This window comes from Anas acuta, chromosome 3 (assembly GCF_963932015.1).
Source record: "Anas acuta chromosome 3, bAnaAcu1.1, whole genome shotgun sequence".
NCBI lineage: Eukaryota > Metazoa > Chordata > Aves > Anseriformes > Anatidae > Anas > Anas acuta.
The window spans coordinates 94,070,874-94,084,067 of NC_088981.1; the positions used below are offsets into that span (position 1 = coordinate 94,070,874).

Consider the following 13,194-nt stretch of genomic DNA (forward strand, 5'->3'; position numbering starts at 1 on the left):
TAAACCATGTCCCTTAATGCCACAGTGGCACGTGGTACAGTACATACAACTGAGAGAAGCTTTGAACTTTTTGTTTTATTTGAACACTGATAAAAATTTTTACACTTAGAATTAGTGGAAGAAGATGCACGTGTTTGAAAGGAATGTGGGTTTTCCAGTATTGGACAGTACAGGCACACGTCTTTATTGATTACTAACTGACAATATGATTAGGATGGATTACTTAATTACAGAAGTTACAAATTTATGGTTCAGAACAATTTATCTTTTTAACATAATGAGATATTTATGTGTATGTTATCTCAGAGATACAGTGCAAGACGAATGCAATTTCCTGGGGTGCTCAGCACCTCTGAAAGCTATCAAACTTACAGGTATAGATCCCTTGAGTTAACAGATTGCTTAAATGGAAGATCAAAACACATCATCAACAAAACATTTGTTTCAGTTTTTTAAAAAACTTGCAAAATACCAGCAAGTGCCAACAATTAAATTACAGGTACAGATTTTTTACAGAAAAGATAAATGCAAATTAAGACTTGTGTTCAAACTTGTCTTTCAAGTACGGAGAGCCTGCCTCTTTGTTAGGTGGGTGTGACAGTCATACTTCGATTCTTAAGTTGCTAAATTCTCCTACATCAGCATAAAAACAAGCCTCAAAATCATCAGAAGGCTGTAAAAACAAAGCACAACAAAGCCTATAAGTATGGCTGTGCACAAACAATGAAAGTCTTCATAAAATAAGAGCACATTTACAAATATCTGACACTAGAGCCTGTAGTAAACAAATTTTCACAATGTCTCAATCTAGAGCTCAGTGTCCATTGAAACAGTCTGCCTAGGCTTGAAAAGAGATCCACAACAGAAAATAATATTTTCCAGTTTAAGTCCTGATTCAAAACTTTTGCATCTGATTTTTTCCTCCCTGTATGCATTACAAATAAATCAGTTAATGGAGTTACATTAAGTCTGGTGACAAAGAAGCGACAGTCATTCTTCCTTCAAAAAACAGTTTCTGACTTAGAGTTGAAAAAAAAAAATACATTATTCACTCATAGGGGGAGAAAAAAAAAAGGTTTCAACTTTCTCCAATACAGAATATTAAGTTTTTCAGAATATCAAAATAAACAGCAGCATTAGAGAAATCAGGATGGTTAGTAATATAATTTGCAGTAATACTGACCAAAGTGATTAGGACAGCTCAAAAACATCTCAGTTTTAGCAGGTGCTGAGCTTCCAGTACTTTTGAATGTAGTACTTCTACGTCAAAGTGGTTTTCTTTCTTTTTTTTTTTTCTTTCCTTTTTTTTTTTTTTTAAAAAGATGTTAAGATGTTGTATGACATTTGATGTCTGGCTTTATGCATGTCTGTTTGGAAACACTGAGGCTTACCTCAGGTTCTTCGAAAAACCTTATCGATAGGCATTAATATTTAATTAATATTTCTCTGCTGAGAAAGCCCGTTTCTGATGTATCTGCCTTGTGAGATGAAAGAGCTGCTTAGTGGAAATGGGAGCGAGACCTCTAAACTCACTTCACTTAGTTTTCATAGTTTCTGTTAACAGTAACCTCTACTGACACTGGCCTGAACTGGATGTTGGGTGACAACTATTTGAAAATCAGTGAAATCTTTACATTAAGATCCTCAATAGATGCTTACCTCAGGCATGCTACCAGTCCAGCTGGCATTAATTTCTTGGACCTCTTGAACCTCATTCCCATGATAAGGGTCAAAAGAAAAGCTGAAACTGTAAAAGGCAAATCAATATATTTATGTTCTCACTTTTCCCAGTGGACTTTTCAGGAACACGGAGAGTTATCAAAGGTCATTGCTATGTTTTGATATGAGATGCAGTTTAATAAAATATTAGACCAGAGAAAAAAGTCTATAAAAACATTCCTGCTTTTCCAAAATTCTCTAGCTGGACCTCCTTCAGCAGCAAATAGTGTTTCCAGGTGCAGCAGAATGCTAAATCCGCTAAAGATACTAAGCAAGTCTGTCAGACAGTGAAGTGTATCCCTCCGTATCTACATTCGTGGGGCTACAAATGAAGTATATGAAGAATCCTCATTGTAACACTAACATTTATGCTGAGTTACAGGTACAATGTCTCATAAATCCCACCACCCTAGACCAACGCAACTGTTTTTCTTACTAGCAGTTCCAGCAGCTAGAGCATTCAACTTTATCTAATTTCTTTTTAGAATGCTCACTCTTATTTGCTAAGCCTGAAAAACTAGACTTGAAGCTTTGCTACTTATTTTTGCTACAGAATATGGCCATCTCCTTTGCTACAAGGAAGCCTTCCTCTTGTCCTTCCCAGTAACAAGAGGTGGACAGCCCAAGAGGGCATCGGATGCAGTGTTAACAGCAGAGAACAAACATCATGAAAGGAATTATCTTCCTGGAGCTCTTCTACCTAAAAACAGAGGTAGCAATGAACTGCAACCAGGCATGGGGATTTCAAATTGAATTAATGACTACAGAGTGCTACATAAATAAATGAGAAGATTAATAAGAATAGATAAAACTGCAAAGGTAGCCAGCTAAATTAAAGAACCGTCACCTGAAATGCTTCCTAGAAGTGGGCAGAGAGGCAGCACGGGCAGCTATGATTTATCACTCTTGCAGCTGAAGTAATGACAGCTGCATAAATCTCCTCCATTTTTATGGAGCAGTTAAACCATCTTGCTAACTCTCTTCCAGCTCCACTATCTCCTGTGAACAGAGCTGTGCTCACAGTAGCCAAGAATCAGTTTTAAACTCATTCTAACATTATACGACAAGCTCTGCCAGCTACACACATCTTAGAAAACTCTACCAGCTAAGCATGTGCGCTCATTAAGGGCACCCTGCTCCATTATCCCTTTCTCTTATTTTCTGGTCCCATAGTCTTGATCCTCTCAGGAATGTCTGAAGAGCAGACTGTTCCACGGCGTGTGTCTCATCTAGAGCCCTGAGTATATTTACAGTTAATTAGAAGCTATAAAGCATGTCTAGCCTGTAATGTTCTTTCTTCCAGTTACTAATATTCGGCTTTGCAAATGTGCTGGCGATTTTTTAAGAAGTTCGTCTTTTAAACCTGATTTTCAAAAGTGCAAGACATTCACTATTTCAGCTGAAATCAAAGAAATCCAATAGATATTAAGCTCAGTAAATCAGACCCAGAAATTCAGTATGTCAGATACAACAAGTTGCATTCTCAATAGCACTAACTGTTGCATACTGAATTTCTACACCTACTGCGATCACATAAACTTTCATTAAAGTATTCAAGAAAGCACAGACTTCATTTCACAGGAGTGGAAAAATGCTTGAAAAAAATATTTATAAAGCAACTGAAGAAATTTGCTTCCAGTCTGTATGCCACATATTCTTTGCAGATAGGACAACTTACAAGAAATTAAAATACTAAAATACTACTTACATTATTGTATGAGACTCTTGAGTAGGTGAAAGGTACTATGGATAACTATAATTTTGAAGGGAGATTTTTTTTAGAATGTCCAAACCTTTTACAGGTTGGGGTACTAGTTTCATTCTACACTGCAATTCAATTTACCCTACTGGTTGCTGTGTTCAGAGTGGTCGATTTCTGCCATGCATTTAATTTCCCTCTTGTACTTGTGTTCTACTTGCTTTGGGCACTTCAGGAGGTTAAGTGTAAGTGAAAACGCTCTGCTTTTCTTTTAACAGACTCTATTCTTTTTACTCTACATATTAAGAACTTTCTAGTGCAGATGTAGCAAACTTTATCTAATCTGCATTGCTATAATGCCTATTAAATTAGTACTACATATTTCTCCAGTGGAGAGAAAGTCCTCCCATGCCTATGGTTACATGAACAGCTCACCACTAACAATATTGATCTGATGTTCATAAGCAGATCAGTAGAAAGTTTATATTAGTCCTTTTAAAATCAGGGGACTGGGAAACAAGCAACATTTAGTAAAAATTGTTTTCTCTTCCGCTAATTCTGTATCCAAATTCATGTTTCACTGACCCATGTAAGTACAATACTGGATGCTGCTTAAAAGCATGTCACAATGAATGATTACAAATTCATGTAGGTTGTGTCTTCACTACAAAAAAGATTTACATATTTTTTTTTAACTGTGGGACAAGTAATATGTGCAAGATCACGACTGCAAAACTAGAATATCCAATTTTAGGACACTGAGGAGAAGATCAAATATGCTATGACCACCTTTGCTAAAAACCCAGTTGGTGTGAAAGCACTTTGCTAGTAATGCTATTCAACTTTGTTTTGAAATGAAAGTTGTTATAGCTATGGTTGGTTTAAAGCATAAAGCCAGCAGAAACACTCTACTGTAAGTTCTGACTACAGTCAGAAAAAGTGATTGTGGGCTCACACAATCTGGCTTAAATGTATCTTAACTGTATTTTTGCATGGGAAAACACAGCTTCACCATCAGTACTAAACCCATGAGTGACACGAGCTCCCAAGAACTCCTATTGCAAATTGGTTATGTGAGGTGAATACTGTACCCCTTAGAGACTCTAGTTCCTTGCCTCCATGTGGGTTTCATGGCAAGCTTGCTAGGATGACAACTACTGCATAGCTTGTACCCTGCCTTTCTTGGCGGAAGAAAACCACTGTGTCAACTCTTTCTTTGAGAGTCGAGGAAATGCTGCATTATGCAAGACCAGATCCTGCACCACCTTTGCTTCTCAAAACAAATTCTAACCTCTATCTCTAGTGAGATAATAATACTGAGATAATAACGCAGATATCTCTAATGAGAAATCTCTTCCATGTTTCCCAGCTGGATTTCACAATATGTACAGCGTTACGTAACCACCTAATAAGAGGAGGCACTGCCAGGTGGTAGCGCAGACCTGTTGGTTTTGTGCGAATGACCTGCCTTATCTTGCAAACAGTTCCACATTTGAGCTCTTGAATTCTGCAAGCTAAGCTAAAGTGTCTAACTCTATTTAAAAATTAACGTTTAAACTCACACATGGTCACAACTCTCAAAGAGACTATTACAGGCACTTCAGTGACCTCCTTTTTTTTTTTTTTTTTTTTTTTTTTTTTTTTTTTTTACTGGAGTAAAACACTTACACAATGATATCTTCACATTTTTCGGATCACGTGTCACACAGTAAGCTCCATAACCAGCCACAGAGCCAAAGGTAAGACCAGCAGCTAAAGAGATTTTACTACCTGCAAGAAAACATTCAAATGTTATTTCTCCATACAATGTCTTGAAGCTCAGGCTGTACACAGTAACTCTCGACACAGCATTATCCAAATATTTTAAAAACAGAGCTGCTTCTGCCACTGTGCAGCCAACTCACCCTGTGCAAATAGAGAGGCAATATTTATGTAACCCTTCTTACTCATTCTCTTGCATAGCAATGAAGAAGAAACACAGCTTTTTAAATTAACTTGACATCTTCCTACAGTGCTATTATAAAACTGGTTCATAAAGTTTAGAGTTTCAGTAACATACTTTGGTTTCCGAATATGCATTTTACGTGATACCACACGATAAGTGTAGAATCAGCAGAGCTGGCAATATCTGGGTTAATCTGATCCCAAAATGATTATAAAGGAAGAATCTAGAACCCCAGATGTCATATAGCTCCCAGTCCTGTTATATTGAATGTTATTAATTAAGAATCTACAGGAAAACAGAAATCATTACCAAGAGAAAAATCATATTTGCCACAAGGACTGACCAACTAGTAAAAAGAGAAGAGAACAAGTGAATGGGATACTCAATGAGTGCAGATGGGAGCAAGGAAAAGAAAATACAAAACAAAACAAAACAAAAACACAAGTGTTTTCAAAAAGTCAAGATATAAAACAATGTCTCTAGGACCAAAGCATGCACAAACTATGCAGGGAAACAGTGATCCCGAATCCCAAGAATCATGACGGATACCACCAGCTGGGTACCAGCTCCTGGTGCAATGCCATGGTGAACAAGAGTGATGTGCTGCTGGGGCATGCTCTTTGCGGGACAGCTAACAGGCAGCGAGCCTGGAGCTCAGGCTGCCTGTCCTCAGTACCACTGCGACCTCTGCTGGGATGCTGTGCTCAGCTCAGGAAGGACGCCGCTAGCTGGACCAGTTCATAGAAAGCACTACAAAAACGACTTGAACACAGGAAATGTGCACATGATAATCTAAAGCCTACATGTTTACCTTAGAATGAAAATTAACATCGTTAAAAATTCAAGACATAATTAACCACCAGATCAGAATAAGCAAATAAAAGGTTTTCTCCCTGGTGTGCATCTGGAAATCTCAAAATCAATCCAGGATGATTTTCCTCTGAAGAAAACAAATTTTAATCAACGATAATCTACTCTGTTTAAGACAGAAATGATTAAAGGAAATGAAAAGTCCCAAAATATACCGAGTGTCAAAAATAACATGACAGCAGCTTTTTGCCCTGCAAACAAACTCATTAGTTAGATAAACAGAAAAAAGTGACCATTTAAGCTGACCCAAGTAAATTCCATGAGATTCAGTTAATTTATAGCAGTGCAGGCTGGATTTAAGATACAGATGTGTTCACTACAGGAAACGTTTCATGCCTTTCACCATTTCTTTTTCATAAAGTGTATCAGAGAAGAAACTCAGACAGACAAATCTCAATGTACCAGTATTTACCTTTACGAGTATATGAATTTACCTTTGCGAGTATATCCTACAACACCTCCAACAGCCAGCAGTGCAGCATATGCAAATCCAATCCAGTCAATAGCCATGGTCCCAACCCTGGAGGAAAAACATATTGAAACTGTAGACAAACAAGTTCATTCCTCCTAGTAAAATAATCATTATTTAAAATGTTCTAAGTAACACTACACTTTTGTACGTTGTGTTTGATTATTGTGTTACTACTGTGTCAAAACATTTAAAGGATGAAGGTGTGTCTGTTAGCTGTTGTATCATCTTTGCACAAACTGATGCTCTTCCTTACCGCTCAGTATAACATATATAGTTATGTATAACATATTTCTGTCAGGCTGTTCCCAGACAAAAACAAAACAAAACAAAACAAAAAACATATTAAAGCAATAAGTTTGACACTACCCCAAGTGTCAGATTTGTTACACATGTGCTGCATCTGGACATAGATGTGCTGAGTATACAGCTTAGTGCTCTCTCAACCAGGATGTATGTAGCGTACTCCAAGCGTACTCACAGGCCCTACAACACCAGCATGAAGTGGGAAGTTTTCGGAGCCTTCCCAAAGTTTCCAGACAGTTCACACAGGCTGTTTAGGGCATGTTTTATATATATATATATGTGTGTGTGCGTGCATGCATGTATGCGTATGTATGTATAAATATATATACATACACATATACGAAAGCATTATCCTATCTATGTCTTTTTTTATACCTTTTAGATTATGACACCTGGTCTGAAGCTGGGCTTCTGTTCTCCAGAAGCACGTTTAAGTCCCTGTACCACTGACTCCTTTGGTTCCTAAATCAAAGAATTATTAAGGTTGGAAAAGACCTCCAAGATCATCTGGTCCAACCATCCCCCTATGACCAGTGTCACCCACTAAGCCATGTCCCTAAGCACCACATCCAACCTTTCCTTGAACACCCCCAGTGACAGTTACTCCACCACCTCCCTGGGCATCCCGTCCCAGTGCCTGCCTGCTCTTCCTGAGCAGAAATGTCTCCTCATTTCCCACCTAAACCTCCCCTGTTGCAACTTGAGGCCATTCCCTCTAGTCCTATCACTGGTTACCTGTGAGGAGACCCCCAGCTCCCCACACCTTCCTCTCAGGTAGTTGTAGAGAGCAATGAGGTCTCCCCTCAGCCTCCTCTTCCCCAGACTAAACAACCCCAGCTCCCTCAGCTGCTCCTCACAGCACTAAAGCCCCGAGGGGCAGTGGCTGGCAGGTGCTGAAGCAGCCCCACAGCCCTCACTGTGCTGCTGCCCGGCCCCTGCCCTGCTCCCCAGCCCGGGGACAGGTCCCTGCAGGAGCCCTGGTGGAAGGGAGCCATCCCACCTTGGTCGTGTGGAGCACCTCACAGGACCTGCAGTAGCTCTAAGAAATAACCCTTTTTCACAGGTGGCACTTAAACCGACCTTCGAACGCCTGACAAACGTGATGTGTCACGCACAGCACCCACGGGAAGGCCCCACCGCTCCCTTCCTTCTCCCACAGCAATCTCAGTGCACCCTTCCTTCCACCCGCGGCACCGTGTCTGGCGTTAAGACGGCAGCAGGAAAACGCACACACTCGTCACTTCATGCCAAGCTTTTAATATCAAAACAAGCAACTCAGAGCGAGCCCTATATTGTCCATAACCCCCCGGGGAAGGAAGACGCAGGGCTGCACCAGGACCCGACCAGAGCCTGGCTTCCGCCCACCCCCTTGCTGCCCCCTCGCTCCCCGTTCCCCCAGCCCCCGGCCCTGCCCGGCTCCCCGCTGCAGCCCTGCCCGGCGCCGGGCCTCGGCCTTCCCAGCCCCAACCTCCGAGCTCCCGCTGGCGGCGGCGGCTCCCCCTCGGCAGCCCCGGTGCCGCTGCGGGCAGCGAGGAGCCGCCTGCGGGGCAGCCCCCGGCCGCAGAAGGGAGGCAGCGGAGCCTCCCCTCGCCGCCCGCTCGCCCCCCGGCCGCTCTCCCCGTACCTCGTCCCGCCGCCCTCCGCCCTCCCTCCGCTCCGCTCCGCCTTCCCCGCTGCCGGCGGGCGGCGTGAGGCGCTGCGGGGTGCCCCCGGCTCCCTCCTCGCTGCCCCTTCCCCGGTTTGTGCCCCTCGGCGGGGCCGAGGAGGAGCGAGGAGGAGCGAAGGGGCTGGAGGGCGCCTGCCGCCATCATGGCGGCGGGACCCAGCTGCGCTATGGCGCGGCCATGAAGGGGGAGCGGTGTTTGGGGGAGTTTGGCCGAAACGGGGAGGAAAAACGAAATGTGGGGACAAGACTGGGGTGGCACGGAGGGCAGCGGGGCTCTGCGCCCCTCAGCGGCAGCCCACGGCTCTGCGAGGGTCGTCTGCTGCTTGGTGGAAGTCCTCGACCTGCAGCTAGAAGGATCTGGGCTTTAATTTGGGGTTTTAAGTCTGAAACCCCCCTCAGAGCCACCCTGCGACCCAGCACGGAGGCTGGTCCCTGCTGTTCCCGCAGCCCTTCACACAGGGCTGTTCCTCCCTGTGGTAATTGCCCAAGCCAGCCCTGGTCCCTGGCCCGCATCCTTACAAGCGGAGGGCTGTCTGCATGCAGACACGCAGGCAGGATGCTGATGTTGTTTGTTTGTCCAGGGAAAGCAGCAGACCTAAACCCCGAGACTCTGATGCTACACATGTAGCTCATTTATGAAGCCGTTTGACGTGGTTATTCTAGCGGATTCCCTCCTCATCTGCTGGCCTTGTTTGTTGGAGCTGTTCCACTACGGGCTATTTTTGTACGTTTTTTTCTCATCCCCCTCAATATTCCTTTAGCTTTCTCTCAAACAAGCTGTTCTCGACCGGTGCGGGACGTGTCCTTCAGCTCAGGGGTGCCTGTCTCTGACATTCCCCACGCTTCCCATTGTTCCTGCGAGCAGGCCGAACGTAAGCATGGCCACAGGGAGAGACGCACAATGCCATGTAATTGGACTTGGATACCTGCCTTCTTCAGGGGTCATTTCAGAATCCCTGCCAAAACCTTGTTTTTCCTTTAGATGTCTTTGCTTAAAGGTGTGGGAGTTTTCCGCTCCAAAGAGTTCGCTGGAAAGTGAATCAGTACTCTCATTAGGGTTAACGTACTTAATTTCCACTACTAACGTTCCATTTGTTTTTTCTGTTAGCGTTTAATTGTTGGGACACAAACCCACTCCATGCGAGCTGTCCAAGTCTGTCTGCTCAGTGGAAAACAGAACCGTTCTCCTTATCTCACAAGTGTCTGTGGGAAGGAAGAGGAAAGGTACAGCGACTTTGGAAAACAAGCACAGGACACTTGAGGGCAGGACGGCTCCAAAATGCAAACCAAAAGAGGATTTGTGAAGCTGAGGTCCAGATAGCTTGGATTTCTTTATGATGTATTCTGAGACTTGCGGCTCTTGAAAAGCACAGCAAAATAAACAGTGGATTAAACTGAGTAAAATCATATAGTTCTGTCTGAGGTGGCTCCAAAGAGGAACAAATGCAGTGTCTCTTGGCACCTACAGGATAATGACCAGTTGTGGTTACTGATTCAATGACACTCCACACTGATGACTGGATAGCCCAGAAGTCTGGGCTAAATTTGAATTCTCATAATTACACTCTGCTTGTTATGTTCTCCTACACTTTCAATTATGAAACGTATTTGGTATTGTTTTCCCTAAGCTGTTACTTAAACTACTGTCTGTTGTGAAACCATTCCCTCTCCTGGGGGAGGTTTTTAGTGGGAGGAGAATTCATTCAATTAGTTTGTTGGTAACATGGCAAATCATACCCCGCGGTCCTAACAGCGAGGTATAACAGAGCTTGCAGCAAAGCTAGTGTTAATGTTGCTCAGCACTTTCTATTCTCATTTTCAGTTGTTCCTAACTGCCAGTTTGAGCTGAAATTTCCCCTGTTGGGTGTCTACTTCCAGCTGTTTTATTTTAGCTTGTTTTGGTTATTTTGTTTTATGTTATGATTTGTTTGCTTTGTTTTTGGAGAGTTCCATTTACAAGAGCTGAGCCAACTACAAGGATGAATTTAGGGGAGAATACACGTTTTTGTCCATTATAAACAGAACTGTTTCATTGAACAGTTTCTAGCATCTCTCTGGTTTGGAAAAGCAGCTTTTATTTTTTGCTTTAATTTCAGGGATATGCTTTTCATCTTCATGAAAATGAGACCTGAAGAGAGAAAGGGATAAATATATTGACAGGAAGCTTCTCAATATTTTACAGGCAGTGCCCAGAAGTTTCCATCTGTATTGATAATATGATGCCTTTTTTAGGCCCATCTGCATTCACGTCCAAATGTATATACTCTCTCCAGAGAAAGGCTGCACTTCTGTCTTGATTTACAAGTATTTTGCATAAAACAAGAAGAGTAGAAGGGCTTGGGCTGAAATGTAACAGCTCATCTCCTTCTCCTTGAACGTTTTTGCTCGGCTACCTGTTGTTAGGGTACTGGCAGAAAGGATCACACACAAGACCCATCTCCTGCTATAAGCTGCTTATAGGTTTTGCTGGTCTTCCTATATTAACACTGAAGACTGTTTGTAAGTAAGGTTTAATGCTAACTGGCTGATGTAGTCACCAAGCCTCTTTCCATCATATTTGAAAAGTCCTGGCAGTCAGGTGAAGTCCCTGGTGACTGGAAAAAAAGGGGAATATCACTCCTATTTTTAGAAAGGGTAGAAAAGAGGATCAGGGGAACTAATGACTGGTAAGCCTCACGTCTGTGCCCAGAAAGATCATGGAAAAGATCCTCCTGGAAGCAATGTCAAGGCACAAGTGAGACAAGGAGGTGATCCTAGACAGCCAGCATGGCTTCACCAAGGGCAAATCATGCCTGAAAAATATGGTGGCCTTCTGTGATGGGGTGACTGAATCAGTTGACAAGGGAGGACTGATCGATGTCATCTACCTGCACTTCCATAAGGCCTTTAACATAGACCCACATGACATCCTGATCTCCAGATTGGAGAGGGATGGATTTGGTGGGTGGACCATTCAGTGGATAAGGAATTGGCTTGAAGGCCATGCCCAGAGAGTGGTGGTCAATGGCTCCATGTCCAGGTGGAGGCTGGTGGCGAGTGGTGTCCGTCAGGGGCCTGTCCTGGGATCAGTACTGTTTAATATCTTCATCAATGACATACACAGTGAGATCAAGTGGAGTTGGTGCTCTAATTTAGAGGCTCACTGCCAAAAGGGCCTCTTCGTTTCTGATTCTCCTTTCCAGTCCCTTATTTTGTTCAATAAAGGTACATGTCCACGTGGACCCTGCAGGCTGACAATATCCAGCAGGATTTTATGGTGACAGCTCCAGAATTATTGGGTTCTTGCTGCCTTTAGTACCGGAGGGATTAAGGAGGACAAAATGGAAGAATGTGATTGTGATATGCAGGGATTTGACAGAGCATGTGTAAAAAAAATGGTTTCTGCCCACCAAGCATGGTCAAAGGGCTGTAGCAGGGGTTAAGAGTGAGTGATCCAGCTGCCTTGGGTTCTCATCGGCACAGAGGTTTGCTTTTCCCGACTGAGTTCTCAAAAGCTGATAGAATGTGTCTCCTGAAGAAATGGGGATTTTTCCCTTCAGTGCCTCAGGAATCCTGGATTTAAATAAACCCAGATTAGGACCACTAGCTGTGCTGGGCTTCTGTCCCACATTTCCCATCTTTCTTAATAGATATGTGGATTTAAGGGTCGTTCAGGAAGTCGGAGTGAAACCCCACGGGATTTCAGACTCATTTGAAGCGGCTTGTTTGTCATTGTGTGTTGTTTGTAGCTGGCTGAAAGCAACTCGTGAAGATGAAAGTTTCTTGGGAGGGAGGAGGGAAATGTGTGCGTGCGTGTGCTCTCAGACCCCTCTGGCAGTATTTGTGGTCCTGTGGTAGAAATCAGGTCTCTGATGCCTCTCAGCACTGTGTGCTTGGTACAGGAGGGGCTGTTTGCAGCTTCACACACTGAGAGACAAATTTGCCAGACAACAGCTTGCCTGAGCCCACAGGCACAGGATCGCTCGCCCTTCCCAATTCTAGCAGGAGCACCAAGGCATATTTAAAACTGTATATGCCTCAAGGCAGCTTCTTTGAGCTGCAAAATAGCCTGAAGGTAGGAAAGTTTTAGGATGAAAATTCATATCTGCATTCCCTGTCCTTACTCTTTCCTAGACATCAGTTGATGGACACTGTTTGAGCTCTATCTTTGCTCAAGTCCACTATAGACAATTTAGTGGTCTTTTGAACAGGTATACCCAAATCATAGACATCCTTCAGATCATTCTCACACCAAAACAGAAAGGAAAGGAAAATACATCTCTCCCAAGGGGAAGAGCTCTATGAGATCCTGGCCTTTACGGGGTGCACAGACAGTGGCTTGAGCTGTGATTTCACAATAACTGAGGTTATTTCAGTTGCTGGCTTCCACATTCTCGGTCCCTCCCATGAACCAGCTTTGGCACTCAGTGAACTCTGTGCCAAGTAATTATGATAAATCATCAGGAAAGTGGAAAAGGGCATCGCTTACTGCTGACATTTCTGCTCTGTCATTGCAGTCGTGGAGAGCCGATGGTCCCTGG

General features: G+C 43.2%; 1 protein-coding gene across 3 annotated transcripts; it reads right to left on the reverse strand.

The window, feature by feature from the left end:
• Nucleotides 1–55: 55 nt before the first annotated feature.
• Nucleotides 56–8,845, reverse strand: TMEM14A (transmembrane protein 14A). Of its 3 annotated transcripts, none has more exons than XM_068678414.1 (5): nt 8,633–8,845; nt 6,668–6,753; nt 5,087–5,188; nt 1,660–1,747; nt 56–673 (listed from the first exon to the last, which is right to left on the reverse strand). In XM_068678414.1, the coding sequence occupies exons 2-5, from the start codon at nt 6,741–6,743 to the stop codon at nt 634–636; spliced, it is 306 nt and encodes a 101-aa protein (XP_068534515.1). In that variant the 5' UTR covers nt 6,744–6,753; nt 8,633–8,845; the 3' UTR covers nt 56–633. The 3 variants fall into 3 exon arrangements, with proteins under 3 accessions (XP_068534515.1, XP_068534513.1, XP_068534514.1); XM_068678412.1 differs by lacking the exon at nt 8,633–8,845 and adding an exon at nt 8,009–8,042; XM_068678413.1 differs by lacking the exon at nt 8,633–8,845 and adding an exon at nt 7,384–7,453.
• Between the last annotated feature and the right edge of the window lie 4,349 nt (nt 8,846–13,194).